Raw genomic sequence first — 16,069 nt, forward strand, 5'->3', positions numbered from 1 at the left:
TAACACATTACTAACACAAACTAAAAACCATCTCTTCATTAAATCTTCACATACCTGTAAACTCTGAAATCCATAACCACTGAACGGTAAAATATCAAATTCTAGTTCTATTTGGAGTTTATTTTTTATTTTTTTAAAGTACTTTATTCCTAATAAAAATAGAGTCTTCCCCTCCCCTAACCTAATTTGTATGACCAAACTGTGGCACACTCGAGAGACCTAATACCAAGTGCAAAAATAAACGCTTTCATTTATTTATTTTTTTAAAACTAGAATTTCCTGCAACACTACATGTAAATTTAAATTTCTTTTGCCAAAAAAATATCCACATTTGGTGTAAGCTGTACATTCTAAGATCTTCATAAGCATGTAAAAAAAAAAATAAAAAAAAAAATAATATCTGGAAAAGAGGCAATCTATAGGTCTACCATTACATCCAAGCACAGCAAAGTTTCTATTTATGTGCAGTTCAATGTTTGAAAAAAAAAAAAAAAAAAAAAAACACACACACACACACACACACACAACAAAAAAAAAAAAAAAAAGAAGAACTCACACAACCACAAACGTGAGAAAGAAAAAAAGAATTCTACCAACACCCCTTGACCTTATTGTGCAATATTTTATTTAAGGAGCCCTTTGGCAGCAAATTGTTAAAATGAGATATTTGGCAAAAAAAAATAAAAAAAAATACTAAAATGCTTTTTCCAGTATAAAATTCCAATACCTACATTGAGTGAACTGGTAGTTCTAAAGTATTTACAATAAAAGGCTTGGACAACACAACAGGGCATGCTGGAATTTGTAGTTCCTCAGTACCTGCTGTGCTGCTGGATATTAAAATTCCATGGAATAAAAAAAAAAAAAAAAAACTGAAATAAAAGCTTATGTCCAGTTACATGGCCCATCACTCAGGGGAACATAATGAAGGGGGGGGGGGTTACATTTCCCCCTTTTTTTTAAAAAAGTGGGGGGTTACATTTCCCCCTTTTTTTTAATGGAACAAGCCAAGAGCAATTGTAATATCATATTCTAAATTTTCCGGGTGCAGCATATCGGACAGTATAGCTAGGCTCCTCTGTACTTAGAAAATACAATCATAAAAGATACTTTCTTCCAGTTTATGCTTAACAAAAAAATAAAATAATAAATTCCCGATTCAAAAACTGACCAGACAAAAATAGAAATCGTAGATGAGGATATATTTTGAGTACACAGCCAATCTGGATTCATTTTGGATGTGCTTGCAGCCACGCAACTTGTAAGAAAATAGGTTGAAGCGCAGGAAAAAAAAAAAAAAACACCGGTTTGTAATTTTTTTTAATGTCTTTTTGTAGCGTGAAACATGAGTTTAAGGAGCTGGTTCTGCCAACAGTCCAGGGGGGGTTACAATGGCATGGGCTGAACGTCTTCTAGGCAGAACTGGGTGGTGAAGAAGCATGGAGATAAGGCTGAAGGATCAACTTTCTTTGGTGCACCTTGAAAAAGCCGGTGCGGCAGAAAGTTGGAAATTCGAACCTGCTGCAAACTCCGGACCATGCAACGTCCATCCGGCACAAAACAGGTGTCGCCTATGGTTCCCTCTTTGAAGCACCCCATCCTGGCGACACGTTACGCCTCCAGTTTTTCCTTCTTTTTGTTCTTCTTCAAGAAGGACGGAGTGCGGAATTTCTTCTTCTTTTTGTTGGGGGATTTGGAGGGAGAACCCTCGGGGGTCAGTTCCCCTTCGATGATCTTCTCCGTGGTCCGGACTGTGATTTCCACCGTGTCCCCGACGCTGAGCTGGTGTACGCGCATGGTCAGGTCTTCGTCAGCCTCGTGTCTGACGCCCTCCTTACCGTTTAGTATTATGGGTGAGTGGCACTGAAACACAAGGTCATCCAGGGGTTCTGAGAAGGAAGAGAATTTTTGATCAGCAAAGAAAAAAGGTAAAAAAGTGTTTGTAAATCTAAAACATGAAATATGAACAAAGCATATCCCTCTATAGTGTGCATCTGTCTCAGTCCAGAGCACCAAGGGTCATTTCTGTCAGTTGCCTCCTTCCTCTGCCATCAGCATGAGTCACTTCTGACTAGTTTTTCTGACACCAAAAGAATAAAAAGGTGACAGGGGAGGGAGCTCCAGCACACTCTGAAAGTCTCAGCTCTGTTCCTGTGTAAAGGGGGGGTGTGTCAGTTCCCTCCAATCAGTGCTCCTCAATGAGCTCTGCAGTGTGCAATTTCAGCTTACTGCCATTTTTTTTCCTGACAAGTTCTGGAATTTGAACAGCTGTAGAGAAGAGAGTGCTGCAGATAAACAGGTACAGCTTAAGCAGAAGGATTTTTCTTCTGAAAGACAGAAAGCAAAAACATTCTCCCCCAGCTTAACCTTCTTATGTCTGAAGTGAAAATTCTGAAGATCGGTGCACAGACTGGGGTGTCCATGGCCCCATGCAATAAAGTCCATTGCAAAAAGAAGCTGGAAAAACAATGCTCCTCTTATTAATCTTTATTAGCTACATAGCATGGATCCAGTACAAAATGTGGACGTGTTTCGGCCATTGCAGCCTTCCTCAGGCTGCAATGGGTGAAAAGCGTTACAATTTTGTACAGTATCCATGCTATGTAGCCAAGAAAGAAAAATAAGTGGAGCATTGAGTTTATGGCTTATTTCTACAATGGAAAATGAGGAACAATGTAAAACTTTTTAAATTTGTCACCAGAAACCACCCAAATGGGGACACCTGTGTAAGTGGCAACTGCCAATGGTGGGATTTCCCCTCTCTTCTTACTGTGTGTCTCAGAGGCAGGAAAAGAGGACAAATCTCCTTGATGTGGTCACAGAAACCAACAAAAAAAAAGTTTCTTATCCTTTCCTACCCCACCCAAAGCTACAAAAAGAGAAAGTTTTGCCACCAAGGGTTAGTTTGTGGTAGATACTGGAGAGCTAAAGTAGAGCAATTCAATTGTGGATACAGTAAGGGAGTTGAATAACCCCTGTTTTTTTTACCATTTGTCCCCCCAATTGCATAGATTTCCCTTCACTTCCTGTCCTATACCCACAACAGGAAGTGAAAGGAAATCCCTCCAAACTTGGTTGTCACCAGAACTAGTGTCCCCATTGGAAGATTTCCCATCCATTACTGTTCTAAGGACAAGCCAAAATTTGGGATATTCAACACGCTCAGTGATTTCAGTAAACAGGACACAGAGGATGAATCTCTAACAGCAACACAGACAGCAATGAAAGCCGGACAGGGGTTCCAAGCCCTCCCTGCTCTACTTAAAACTAAAAAGAAAAGTTTTGCCTTTAGTTATACTTCAAGGTATATCTAAAGATAGATATTTTTTCTTTAGTTTTAGACAGAATGATGAGGGTTTGGATCCTCCGTCAGGTTTTTATTGCGGTCTGTGTCCACATTAGGGAGGCTGATTTTTGAGTGAACGGAGTGCTGAATGGAATTTCAGTAAGAGTGGGTGTCTGAAAGTAGGGTTGCACGGATACAGGTTTTTTTCTTTTTAAATCTGCGAATACCGATGCTTTTGTTCAAGTATTCGCCGATAATGAGTACCAATACTTTGCGATGCGCGTCAACACAAAAAAAAAAGAATCAAATGCGATTTGAACGGGAACATGGTGCAATTCCTATCCGAATCACATGAGAATTTCCCCACTGCTCCTGTGTGTATATAGAAAGGGAAAGCACCATCTAGTGGGCAGTTTACATAAAATGTTGGAACTTACAGTAGATATCTGGTCAAATGCAAAAATCTTCATCTTGCCGATAAAAACAAATTACGGCTGCTGAAGGTGCTCATAGGGATAGAGCAGAAGTGATGTCAGCTTGTGGGCAAACGGCCTCTACATCTCCTCCAGCCCTGCGAGCCCCTCTAGCAGCCATGATTTGCCATCAATGGGACCGGGATACCTATGAAGGTTTTTGCATTTGGCCAGATATGTACTGTGAAGTCTAACATTTTTAAAGTCATAAAGGCTTGTTTTATTTTTTGTTTAAAAATAACAAACGTGTCATACTTCCCTGCTCTGTGTAATGGTTTTGCACAGAGCAACCCGGATCCTCCTCTTCTCAGGTCCCTCTTGGGCTCTCCTGGCCTCTCCCTCCTGTCGAGTGCCCCCACAGCAAGCAGCTTGCTATGGGGGCACCCTAGCCAAGCCGCTACTGTGGGTGTTCATTCCAACACTGAGCTGTGGCTTTGCCCCCTCCCTCTCTGTCCTCTCATTGGCTCACTGACTGACAGCAGCGGGTGCCATTGGTCTCAGCCAATCAGGAGGGAGAGTCCCGGACAGCTGAGTCTTTCTTGCTGGATCAAGATGGGGCTCAGGCAAGTATTGGGGGGGGGGGGGCTGGTGTACACAGAAGGTTGTTTATCTTAAATGCATTAAGACCCCTTTCACACCACACCGCCCATAGCGTGGGCGGTAAAATGCCGCTATTTTTAGCGGGGCATTTCGGACACTAGCGGGGCGCTTTTACCCCCGCTAGCAGCTGAGAAAGGGTTAAAACTGCCGGCAATATGCAGCGTTTTGCTGGCGGTATTACAGCGCTGCCCCATTGATTTCAATGGGGAGCAGCGGTGGAAGAGCGGTAAACACACTGCTCCTTCACTGCTCCAAAGAAGCTGCTGGCAGGACTTTTCCCCGACGTCCTACCAGCGCACCGCTGTAGTGTGAAAGCCCTCGGGGCTCTCACACTACAGACAGACAATGGCGCACCTTCTTTAGGGCGGATTGCAGGCGCCATTTCTAACGCTATAGCGCCTGCAAAACGCCCTGGTGTGAAAGGGGTCTAAGATAAAAAAGCTTCTGCTTTTAGAACCACCAAAAAACTGCCTGCTAACTGGCGCTTTGCCCTTTCGACACACACAGGAATGGTGGGGGGGGGGGGGGAATAAAAAAAAAAAAATCGCAGACGATTCGGACAGGAATCTCACCACATTCCTGTTCAAATCAGATGCAATTCTTTGCAGTGCGATTTATGTCCAATTATTTTGTATTGACGCAATTCGCACCTCAAAGTATCAGTTTTGGTATCGGAGCATTTGCGCAAGTACCGATACTTGTGCATATGCTTGGCATCAGCACCGATATCGGTTCATCCCTTTCTGAAAACAAAGAGCTTCCTCTCTTATATGGTCAATATTATTTCTGCTAAACAGCAGGAGCTAAAACATTTGAGTTGCTCTTGTCTGCCAAAAATGTCCACAACAATTTTCGGAAAAAAAAAAAAAAAAAAAAAAAAAAAATCACACTTTGGATTACTGTACAATGCATGTTACTTTTGAATGTGCTAAAGATAAAAAATAAAAATGTGTAAAATTATATACACACACACATATACACACACAAATATGACACCACTAATATTTACACTATAATACCAAAAGTATTGGGACACCTGCCTTTACACGAACATGAGCTTTAATGGCATCCCAGTCTTAGTCCGTAAGGTTCAATATCGAGTTGGCCCACCCTTTGCAGTTATAACAGCTTCAACTCTTCTGGGAAGGCTGTCCACAAGGTTTAGGAGTGTGTCTATGGGAATGTTTGACCATTCTTCCAGAAGCGCATTTGTGAAGTCAGGCACTTATGTTGAAGGAGAAGGCCTGGCTGGCTGTCTCCACTCCAATTCATCCCAAAGGTGTTTATCAGGTTGAGGTCAGGACTCTGTGCAGGTCAGTCAAGTTCTTCCACCCCAAACTCATTCATCCATGTCTTTATGGACCTTGCTTTGTGCACTGGTGCGCAGTCATGTTGGAACAGGAAGGTGCCATCCCCAAACTGTTCTCACAAAGTTGGGAGCATGAAATTGTCCAAAATGTCTTGGTATGCTGACGTCTTAAGAGTTCCCTTCACTGGAACTAAGGAGACAAGCCCAACCCCTGAAAAGCAACCCCACACCACATTTCCCCTCTACCAAATGATTTAGAGCAGTGCAGAAAGCAAAGGTCCATAAAGACATGGATGGGCGAGTTCGGGTGGAGGAATCCTGATCTCAACCCGATAGAACACTTTTGAGATGAATTAGAGTGGAGACTACAAGCCAGGCCTTCTCATCCAGCATCAATGCATGCCCTCACAAATGCACATCTAGAAGAATGATCAAACATTCCCATAGACACACTCCTAAACCTTGTGAACAGCCTTCCCAGAGGAGTTTAATCTGTTATAGCTGCAAAGGGTGGGCCAACTCAATATTGAACCCTACGGACTAAGACTGGGATGCCATTAAAGTTCTTGTAAAGGCAGGTGTCCCAATACTTTTGGTAATATAGTGTATTTCTAAGCACTAGACCAGAGCAGGCCCACCAGATGGCAGTTAAATACCTGTAGTGGTGGTTGGCGTCGGGGGTGGGGACTGAGTTACGGGGATAGAAGATTCTTCCTCTGAGATTAACTCATGCTCGGCATCTGCAGGGTTAAGAGCGGTGTTAGTTATCATGCGGGTTGTCATGCAGGTTGAGTAGACACAGTGAGGTGACGGATCGAGTTATAGAAATGGGAGACAAACAAAACGTCAGCAAAAATGTGACGGTGAGAAGGAAGTAATAAACGTGAGAAAATGAGAAGACAGAGAGGGCATTGAACAGACTGGCATGTTATATATGGAAACATAGGAAGGTGACAATGTTATCGTTCTAAAGCTTTTATGGTGAAAGAGTAGAAGACACTGGGGATGGATGGAGAAACAAAGGAGGGACAATAAAACAAAAGCCAACTCCAGCCAACATTAAATCCGAACATTATAAATACGCGACCCTTTTCTTAAAGAGGAGCTCCAGCTTTCAGTCTCGCACAGTTGTAAAGGTTCCTCTCCTGCACTGAAATGGCTTACTCTGATTTCTCTGCACACTGTGAGCTGCGTACATTGTGTATTAAGAAGCTGGAGGACTTCCAGCACCATCTAGCCTTTTTCCCGCCAGCCTGACTGTCCCTTGCCCACTCCTTTATTCACTGGATTTCAGTTCAATCATTGAGACTTAGCCACATGTGGGCATTGCCTAAAGCAGTCTCCATGTTCCTAGTCTGTCTCCTACAGCAGGCCTTCTCCAACCATTCCTGTAGAACAGTCTGACTATCTATTAAATAGATGTCAAAACACAAGGACTGCAGACCGAATCCAGCCCACTAGGCCTTGTCATGTGGCCCTCACACCCAGTTTTAAAGCCGGCAAATGGTGGAACGCCATTCTGCCACCTCTAGCTCTCACCTTCTGCTCCCTGCTGTCAATTACAGAAGCCTTCTGTGTTTACAAAGGACAGCTTTGCTCTCAGAGGCTCCTGGATCAAACAGATCCCCATCCGTACTCGTGGCAGGGACAGACCACCAGAATCAGAGAGAACAATCTTCCCGTAAGGTGAGGCAGGGCGGTACTACAATTGAATACACGGGTAGTAGAGCCGCCTACACAGTGAGGTACTACAGCCAGGCCAGGTAGGGGAGAGATGCGAGTAAGCTTTAGGGGAGGAGGGTTGGGGGTTGTGTAGCCCACCTCTGAACCCCCTTGAACCCTGCACACCCCTGAACTCTGTACAAAGAGCACCCCATAAACTGGCTCCCTGCCAATGTGGCCCGCCATGAAATTGAGTTTGACATCCCTGATTTAATCATATTAGAAACAGCTTTTTGGTGATATCTGGGGAGACATTCAGGCCCCCTTATAGTTTGTTAGTTGGCAACCCCAGGCTCAGAATGGCCAATCACATTGTCCTGTATAGTATGGAACCCCAAGACAAGTAAACGTATACAGCTAAGGCTACGGGTCAGGTTTCCTCCTCTCTGTTTACAGATGGTTGTGGTGCTGCGTTTTTATCACGCTTCCTTCTGTGGGTAGGTAAGGTCTGCGCAGCACCTGGCTGTGACTTATCCACCAGCATTGATTGGCACAGCACTGGTTACTGGGAACACACCTTAGCAGAGTCCACAAAGTCAATGCATTCCCATCTATTCTTTCCCCTAAGTAAAGACGTCATATTTGACACGTAGCCCCTGTATAGACCCTCCCCTAGAGGCTTAGCACACAACAGTTATCGGAAGAACACAAAGGACATCTCAAGGCAGAAAATGTATAATTACTAAAAGACTGGATTTTAAAAATTTGTAAACGTAATGTGCCTGGGGGCAGGAAGCTGGGGGCACAAAGTAGGCTGGATTCTGGAGTTTAGCTTCAAAGGTTTACGAAGGTGAGCTTTCCTCTTTTGCTGAAGTGTCCAGACTGGACCTCTTGGACTGTATATGATTTTTTTTTTAATGAACTAGTAATATCAATGGTCTGTCCCTAACAAAAAGCTGCAGTATTATAAAACGGGAAAGGTAGTCTTGAGTTTCTAGGAGTGATCTTCTCCCAGAATTCCATGGGATACCCTCCTGGAAGACTGTACCAGTTTGTTATATCTGATATTTTTTAAAGGAACTAGTAACAGTGTAATTTTTTTTTAATGGACTAGTAAGGACAATGGTCTTATCTGTAAAAAAAAAAAAAAAAAAAAAAAAAAGCTCCAGTAAGTAATTTAAAAAACAAGAAAGACTGAGTTCTTAGGAATGAGCTCCCCCCAGAATTCTATGGGATGTCCCAGAAGCTCAGACCTTGGTTTTGTATCTGGTTTTAAAAGACTAGTAATAGTAGAGATGATTTTTGTTAATGGACTACTCATAGCAATGGTCTGTCTTAAAAGAAGACGTAAACCCTGGTGGGTTTTTCTTCCTTTCTTCTTCCCTGCAATGTAAAGGCTTAATGTGCTAGTATGCATCGCATACTAGCACATTATGTGACACTTCCTCGCAAACAAAGCCACGTCGTCCCTGCTGCAGGCTGCATCCATCTTCCTTCCGGGCCACAGATTCCGGCTCTGACTGGCCGAAGCCGCATGATGTCATTCCTAAGCATGTGCGCAGGAGCCGCTGGTCACAGCACGCTTGCCTGAAGAAATGGCACGGGTGGCCGTTCCTTCAGAGTGCATGCGCCAATGACATCACTGGCACAGCATACAGTAAATATCTCCTGAACGGTGGGCGTATAGGAGATGATTACAGTACCTATAGGCAAGCCTTATTATGGGCTTACCTATAGGTTCAACTTTCCCATGAAGGTCTACAACCTCTTTAATAAAAGGTTCCAGTAAAGTAATATAAAAACAGGAAAGGTAGTCCGAGTTCTTAGGAGTGATCTGCTTTCAGACTTCTATGGGATGTCCCAGAAGACTGGACCTCTTTGTTGTAACAGTTTTTTTTTTTTTAAAGGACTAGTAATAGTATACCTGTTTTTTTTTTATGGACTAGTAATCGCAATGGTCCGTCCTTAACAAAAGGCTGCAATAAGTAATAGAAAACAGGAAAGGTAGACTGAGTTCCTAGGAATGATCTTCTCCCAGAACTCAATGGGATGCCCTTGAAGACTGGACCTCTGTTATAGCTGATATTTCTTTAAAGGGACTAGTAATAGCATAGCTGATTATTATTTTTTTTAATGGACTAGTAATATCAATGGTCTGTCCTTAAGAAAAGGCTCCAGAATAAGTCATTTAAAACAGGAAAGGTAGACCGTTCTTTAGGAATGATCTGCTCCCAGAATTCTATGGGATGTCCTGGAACGGGTGATGCAGATAATTTGGCTGGCTAGAGCTTACCTTGTGTCCCATTATCTTCACCCCTTCTATCGTGTGTCTCCTGTTCCAACAACTGGCTGAATGGATTGGGGGGCAAGGGAGGAGCGTTCTCATCCTCTATGAACTGCATGGGCTGCAGAGGACAAAGAAGAGACATTCACCTCTGCACATAATCAAGCAACAAAGATTAAAGTCAAAAAGGAAGAAACGAGTTAGTGTGTATTTTGTATAGAAATAGTCCCTTAAAGCAGTAACTCTTCTGCGAGACATACACAGTTCAGATCATACAATACAAATTCAGTCGCACTAACACAATATTGTTAAATAGTGTACCAGATTGAAATAAAAATTAACAAAATAAAGTCCCCATTTGCTGAAGAAAGAATTTAATTGGATATCAACATCCCTCCACCATAAGCAATGGATCCTCTTGTGAGATCACCAAATGCAAAAATGTATTACAGGAGGTCAATCACGCTTTGGCTTAATACCCAACCGGGGCCTTTACATGCCTATGGATCCTCCTAGGTGCCTACATCAATCCTCTTGGCAGAGGTGTCAATGGCACCCCAGAAAACAAAAGAGCTCCACAGTGTAAAAACGTCATCACTTTATTTTTAAAACTATTAAAAGGTTGCACTTACATCAGATTAACATTAAAAAACACCTTAAAAAGGAAAGGCCGGCCATACACAACACCCATCCTTCTGGGATTCCCCAATCGTGACGTAGCTGTAAGAAAGCATTTTTTTGCACTTGGTGGTGATATCACAAGAGGATTCTTTGTTTATGGTGGCCGATGCTGATGATATCCAATCAAATTCTTTCTACTTCAGCACACAAGGACTTTCTTTTTTCTTTTTTTTTTATGTTCAATCTGGTACATTATTTAACAATGTTGTGTTAGCGTGACTCAATTTGTATTGTAACAAAAGATGAAAGTCCAAAGAATTGTAGATGCTGACATTTATCTCAGTGCCCCCCTTTAAGCCTTTCAAGGGGGAACTTACGGGGGCCGCTATTGCCAACTTCTGTTTCTAAAAATGCTAGTTTGCCTGGCTGCTGCCGTGCTTTTGACTTTGAACAAGTATGCAGATCTGGAGCCCTGGCTTTATTCTCTGCATGCTTGTCAGTGACTCAGAGCCAGCCGACCAAAAACAGGTTGTTATCTGCTGTCTGAACAAATAGTTTATTAGCCTTAAAGAGGAAGTAAACCCTGGTGGGTTTTACTTCCTCTTTATTTCCCTGCAAAGGTAAAGCATAATGGGCTACTATACATCGCATAGTAACCCATTATGTGTCACTTACCTGAAACCGAAGCCTGCAATGTCTCCATTGTCCCCATGAGCAGGAAGCGTCCAGATTCACCCCTCTTCCTTCCGGGGCTGCAAACGCCAGCTCTGCGACTGGCCGAAGTCACGTGATGTCACTCCCGGGCATGCACGCGGGAGCCGCCAGTCACGGCATGACCCCTATTAGAAATGGCATGATGTGCCCTTTCTAAAAGGCGCATTCACCGATGACATCGGCGCATGCGAAATAGTCATCAGCGCTTGTCTTTTTAGTAAATATCTCCTAAACCATGGAGGTTTAGGAGATATTTCAAGCACCTACAGGTAAGCCTTACTATAAAACAGGGTGTACAAGCACTTTAAAAGGAAATATATAATGTACTGCTGGCAAGTGCATACACTAAGGTCTTCATTGTAGAGATGCTTATTGTTACACATTTCCATCTTTGTATTACAGATCTGTAGATACATAGATACTCCCTCTACTGGCTGCAAGCGTATCAGGCAATCTGTCAACATCTTTGCTTGGGTAAATGTGATCTAAGGATCTACAGGAGGAGTCCGAACGAGAGGAATGTCCCAGCTCATACACATCTGCAGAGCTGGATGAAGTGGTCCCTGGCAACCAGAAATTCACTTACCACACTTGGTTTATCCACCACAATGCCCGCCAGGACTTGTGACTGAGGCCCAGCGGTCTTCAGATCGTACCGATTCTGCTCCCTGATCTATAGAAGGAAGAGAACAAGTCAATAGTTAGGAATAGACAATCCTATTGACAGCAACATAACATCGCCAGTATTTTTTTTGTTTTGTTCCTGGGTCTGTACACCTATGTCCAATATGAGGGGTTGCCACCACCCCTGCAATAATGCTGCCATGTCTGTAAACTAGATGTGCTCATTATGAGAGGTTCCCACCCCACTGCTAAGTTCCTGGGTCTGCTTCCCTGCTGTGCCCAATATGAGGGGTTCCCCACCATCCCTGTGCCGAGTTCGCAGGTCTGCTTCCCTGCTGTGCCCATTATTAGAGGTTTCTACTATCGCTGCCTTGAGTTTCCATATCTAGAACCTGCTGTGCCCATTAGGTGGTGTTCCCACCATCCCTGTGCCGAGTTCTTGGGTCGGCTTCCTGGCTGTGTCCATTATGAGGGGTTCACACCATCTCTGCACTGCACACCTGCTTTGTCATTTATGAGATGTTACCACTAGCTCTGCCTTGGGTTTATAAATATGTAACCTGCTGTGCCCATTCGGGTGGCTTCCCACTATCCCTGTGCCAAGTTCCTGGGTCTGCTTCCCTGCGGTGCCCATTATGAGGGGTTTCCACCATCCCCATGTTGAGTTTGTGGGTCGGCTTCCCTGCTGTGCCTTTTATGAGATGTTCTTAACATCCCTGCCCTGGTTTTCCATGTCTAGAACCTGTTGTACCCATTATAAGGGGTCACCACCATTGATGTGCCGAGTTCCTGGGTCGGATTCCCTGCTGTGTCCATTGTGAGGGGTTTCCACCATCCCTGCACTAAGGCCTTGGATCTGCACACCTGCTGTGTCTATTATGACATGTTCCTCTGCCTTTAGTTTCCTGGTCTGGAACCTGCTGTACCCATTTTGAGGGATTCCCATCATCCCCGTGCTGAGTTTTTGGTTCTGCACCCCTGCTCCACCCATTATAATGGGTTCCCACTATCCCTGTGGTGAGCTCACAGGTCTTAACATTTGCAATGCCCATTACGAGAAGCTTCCAAAACCCCTGAGCTGATGAGAACATACAAACTCCATGCAGACCATGGTAATAGCTGAACCCAAGATCGAAGGGTTAATTGCTAAACCACAGCGCTGCCAGGAACAATGGAAAGCCACAATTTAGTAGTAGAACTGTTCAGTGCTTCCAGAATAGTTAAATCCTCAACGCGTTGCTCGGGACACTACAATCCACATACTAAACATGACAATATAAAGCCGGCAGGACATCCTGACCATAAAGCAACAGCTGCAGGAAAAGTCTGGACAATTATGGGCTGATGAGGGATTCAGGAATAAACGTCACCTTATTCCTTTTCTGAAGGACGTCTGTGGGGTTGGTGTTCAATGGGACAAACTGGTTGGGGTCTTCTATTTTAATGGGATATCCGCTGTTCTTGTTCAGCTCATTGGACTTCATCCACTGCAATAGAGAGAGAGAGAGAGAGAGAGAGAGGTTATCTGAGGATGGGGGGAGGTAATGAACTCCAGAGGGGACACCAGGAATGTTCAACAAGAGGAAAAGATTAAAATGTTTTATGGTTTCTGATATATGAAGGAGACTGGCTGGCACCATTTTTATGGATTTAAATGAGATCGGGTACTGTATATCGTCATCGTTCAGTGCAACATACTATTATGTCAGTGTAAAACCTCCAGGTATTTATTACTTCTCACAAAGATATCACCCCATTCCCCCCCCCCCCCCCCTCCGCCGGCAATACCTTAATTGAATTTTCTCTCTAGAAGTACTGAGTCATCTTTGTCCTGGACTGAAATGTCGGCTCAGAGAAGAGTTATGTAAAATCTGTGCAGTTCTTGCCAGTGTTTAAAAATGTCCAACACAGATCTGCCCCTGTTCCAGCCTCTTAATTTGTGACTTACTAAAAGTTATAATGTACAATCAGATAACTGGAGGAAGAGTAGACTGAGGAAATGCTTCATCCTGTCTGCAGCAGACTGGTGACATCATCTAAGCCAGGGGTTGACAAATTTGCTTGGAATGTAGGAGCCAGCTAAAAAAGTTAGGAGCCAGGTCTGTGACGGCGATCTGGACCTGTCCCTGGCCTGACATGGAGACGAGTGAGGGGAAGATAGCCCCCAGCCCCCCACCTGTCTCCAAGTCATTGCCCATAGCTCTTAGAGGGACATTTTATTTGTTTTATTTTTTTCAAATGACGAATTTTTTTTTAAATTGCATTTTAGTGTAAATATGATATGTGAGGTCTCTCTGACCCCAGATCTCATATATAAGAGGACCTGTCATGCTTTTTTCTATTACAATGGATTTTTACATTCCTTGTAATAGGAATAAAAGTGACACACATTTTTTTTTTTAAAAACAGTGAAAAAAATAAAAATAAAAAGTTAAATGCGCCCTGTCCCGCCAAGCTTGCGTGCAGAAGCGAACACATATATGAAAGCGATGTTCAAACCATACATGTGAGGTATCGCTGTGATCGGTAGAGTAGGAGCAATAATTCTAGCCCTATAACTCCTCTGTAACTCAAAACGTGCAACCTGTAGAATTTTTTTAAACGTCGCCTATGGAGATTTTAAAGGGTAAAAGTTTGTTGACATTCCATGAGCGGGCGCAATTTTGAAGCATGACATGTTGGGTATTGATTTACTCGGCGTAACATTATCTTTCACAATCTAAAAAAAAATTGGGCTAACTTTACTGTTGTCTTATTTTTTATTTTTTTTATTAAATAAATTATTATTCCCCAAAAAAAAGTGCGCTTGTAAGTCCGCTGTGCAAATATGGTGTGACAGACAGTATTGCAATGACCACCATTTTACTCTCTAGGGTGTTAGAATAAATTTTTTATATATACACATACATATACACACACATATTATAATGTTTAGGGGTTCTAAGTAAAGGGAAGGAGATAGCTCTATTAGCATTGCTGGTTGTAATTCCAACGGCCACCACACGAGGGCGCCAGATTCCAGAAGGAACCATAGGATCACAGAAGGCCTCAGAGTCGGGGGCTCAATTACCGGCTGCCGGCGGCGCGGCCCGACGCGATCGAGCGGGGGGGGGGGGGGGGGGGGTCCACAGAGACAGGATACCCCCAGCTGTGCTGCCCCAGGCGCCAGGTCGCTAATTCTAGTCACAAATGCGACCTGGCGCCTGGGTTTTGTCGAGCCCTGATCTAAGCCTAGGCAAAGTCACTAGACTGAAGATCAGAGATGGCAAGTAAACACTTCACAGCCACCCTTTTACAGCTAAAGGGTGGCCGCTGTGCGAAGGATAGATTATATATATATATATTCTATCCCATAGTTTGGGAAGCTCTAACTTTTGTGCAAACCAGTTAATATACGCTTATTGGTTTTTGTTTTGTTTTTTTAACAAAAATATGTAGCAGAATACACATTAGCCTAAACTGAAGAAATTCGATTTTTTTGTTTTTTCCACAGCCCAAGGGCTGAGGACTACTGCCCTAAAAACTGCTTGCGTTTAGATACATTTATTTTAGTGACTTTATATGCATATGGTTATACATGTTTAGGCTGCATTCGCACTGGCAAATGGCGCTGATGCAAGAGACAGCGGGAGAGATCTGCCGATTCCTGCAGCAGTTATTGTCACCTGTGAGCAGCTAGTTGCAGCCGCCGAGCCCTGTACACTTTAATGACAGGTCGGTGGTGGCCACAGCCATCCATGGCTGTCCGCCTGGCCAGCAATTATCTGTGTGCTTCTATGAGCAATCACCAAAAAGTGCATCCAACGTTTGTCCAGCAGTGACCTCCGCAGGTAATCGTGTACAAAACTGTACCCTGTAAATGATCAAGATTGGTGCAGGTAGGGATACAGCTAAACTACAACATAATCATGCACGTCAATGTGCTGTGGGGGTACAGGATTATAATAAAAAGTCCATAGATCCAAAAGGTATCCGTGGCAGCTCCTCCAGGAGACTGACGTAATCTCTGCAATACGTAAAACAGAGGGTGTCAAAGTGCAATAAATAGGAAAAGACCATTACAAAATCACAAGTAACAACTTACAAAAGATGAGAGCATGTAACTGAAACAGCACTGGGTGGATTACATGCTCTCATCCTTATGCATCTTGTAAGTATGCATACTTGATTTTTAAGGTCTTTTCCTATATACTGCACTTAGATGGCGGCCTCTTCTGTTTCCTATATAAAACAAAATCCTGTACACATCTAAATGCTGGGTTTTGCTAATTGCACATAAAATACTTTTATTATTTTCTTTAAAGAATCGATTTAAAGAATGTATAGCTTGAGAAAAAATTTTTTTTAAAGCATCTGATTGGCTGTTATGCCGATTTAGTGGCTTCAGTAGTTTTCTAAACGATTCAGGCCGCATACACACGCGGGGACTGTTCGCCCAACTTTGTCCGTCAAACAGTTTCAGCAAACAGTCCGCTCAAAATTAGCATGGACGGACT

General features: G+C 43.3%; 1 protein-coding gene across 5 annotated transcripts in view; it reads right to left on the reverse strand.

Moving 5' to 3' along the window:
- Positions 1–1,303: 1,303 nt before the first annotated feature.
- Positions 1,304–16,069, reverse strand: part of ADD3 (adducin 3) — a 139,574-nt gene continuing 124,808 nt past the window's right edge. For 4 of the 5 annotated variants that reach the window (XM_077455070.1, XM_077455071.1, XM_077455072.1 and 1 more), the window contains 5 exons: positions 12,944–13,060; positions 11,536–11,622; positions 9,624–9,735; positions 6,325–6,408; positions 1,304–1,889 (listed from right to left, as the gene is read on the reverse strand). In XM_077455070.1, coding sequence (XP_077311196.1) covers positions 1,612–1,889; positions 6,325–6,408; positions 9,624–9,735; positions 11,536–11,622; positions 12,944–13,060 — 678 coding nt within the window. In that variant the 3' untranslated portion in view covers positions 1,304–1,611. The remainder of the gene's footprint in view (positions 1,890–6,324; positions 6,409–9,623; positions 9,736–11,535; positions 11,623–12,943; positions 13,061–16,069) is intronic. The other variant, XM_077455073.1, reaches the window with a different exon arrangement.

Source organism: Lithobates pipiens, unplaced genomic scaffold (assembly GCF_037356315.1).
Source record: "Lithobates pipiens isolate NorthernLeopardFrog02 unplaced genomic scaffold, aLitPip1_a1.2 Scaffold_25, whole genome shotgun sequence".
Taxonomy (NCBI): Eukaryota; Metazoa; Chordata; class Amphibia; order Anura; family Ranidae; genus Lithobates; species Lithobates pipiens.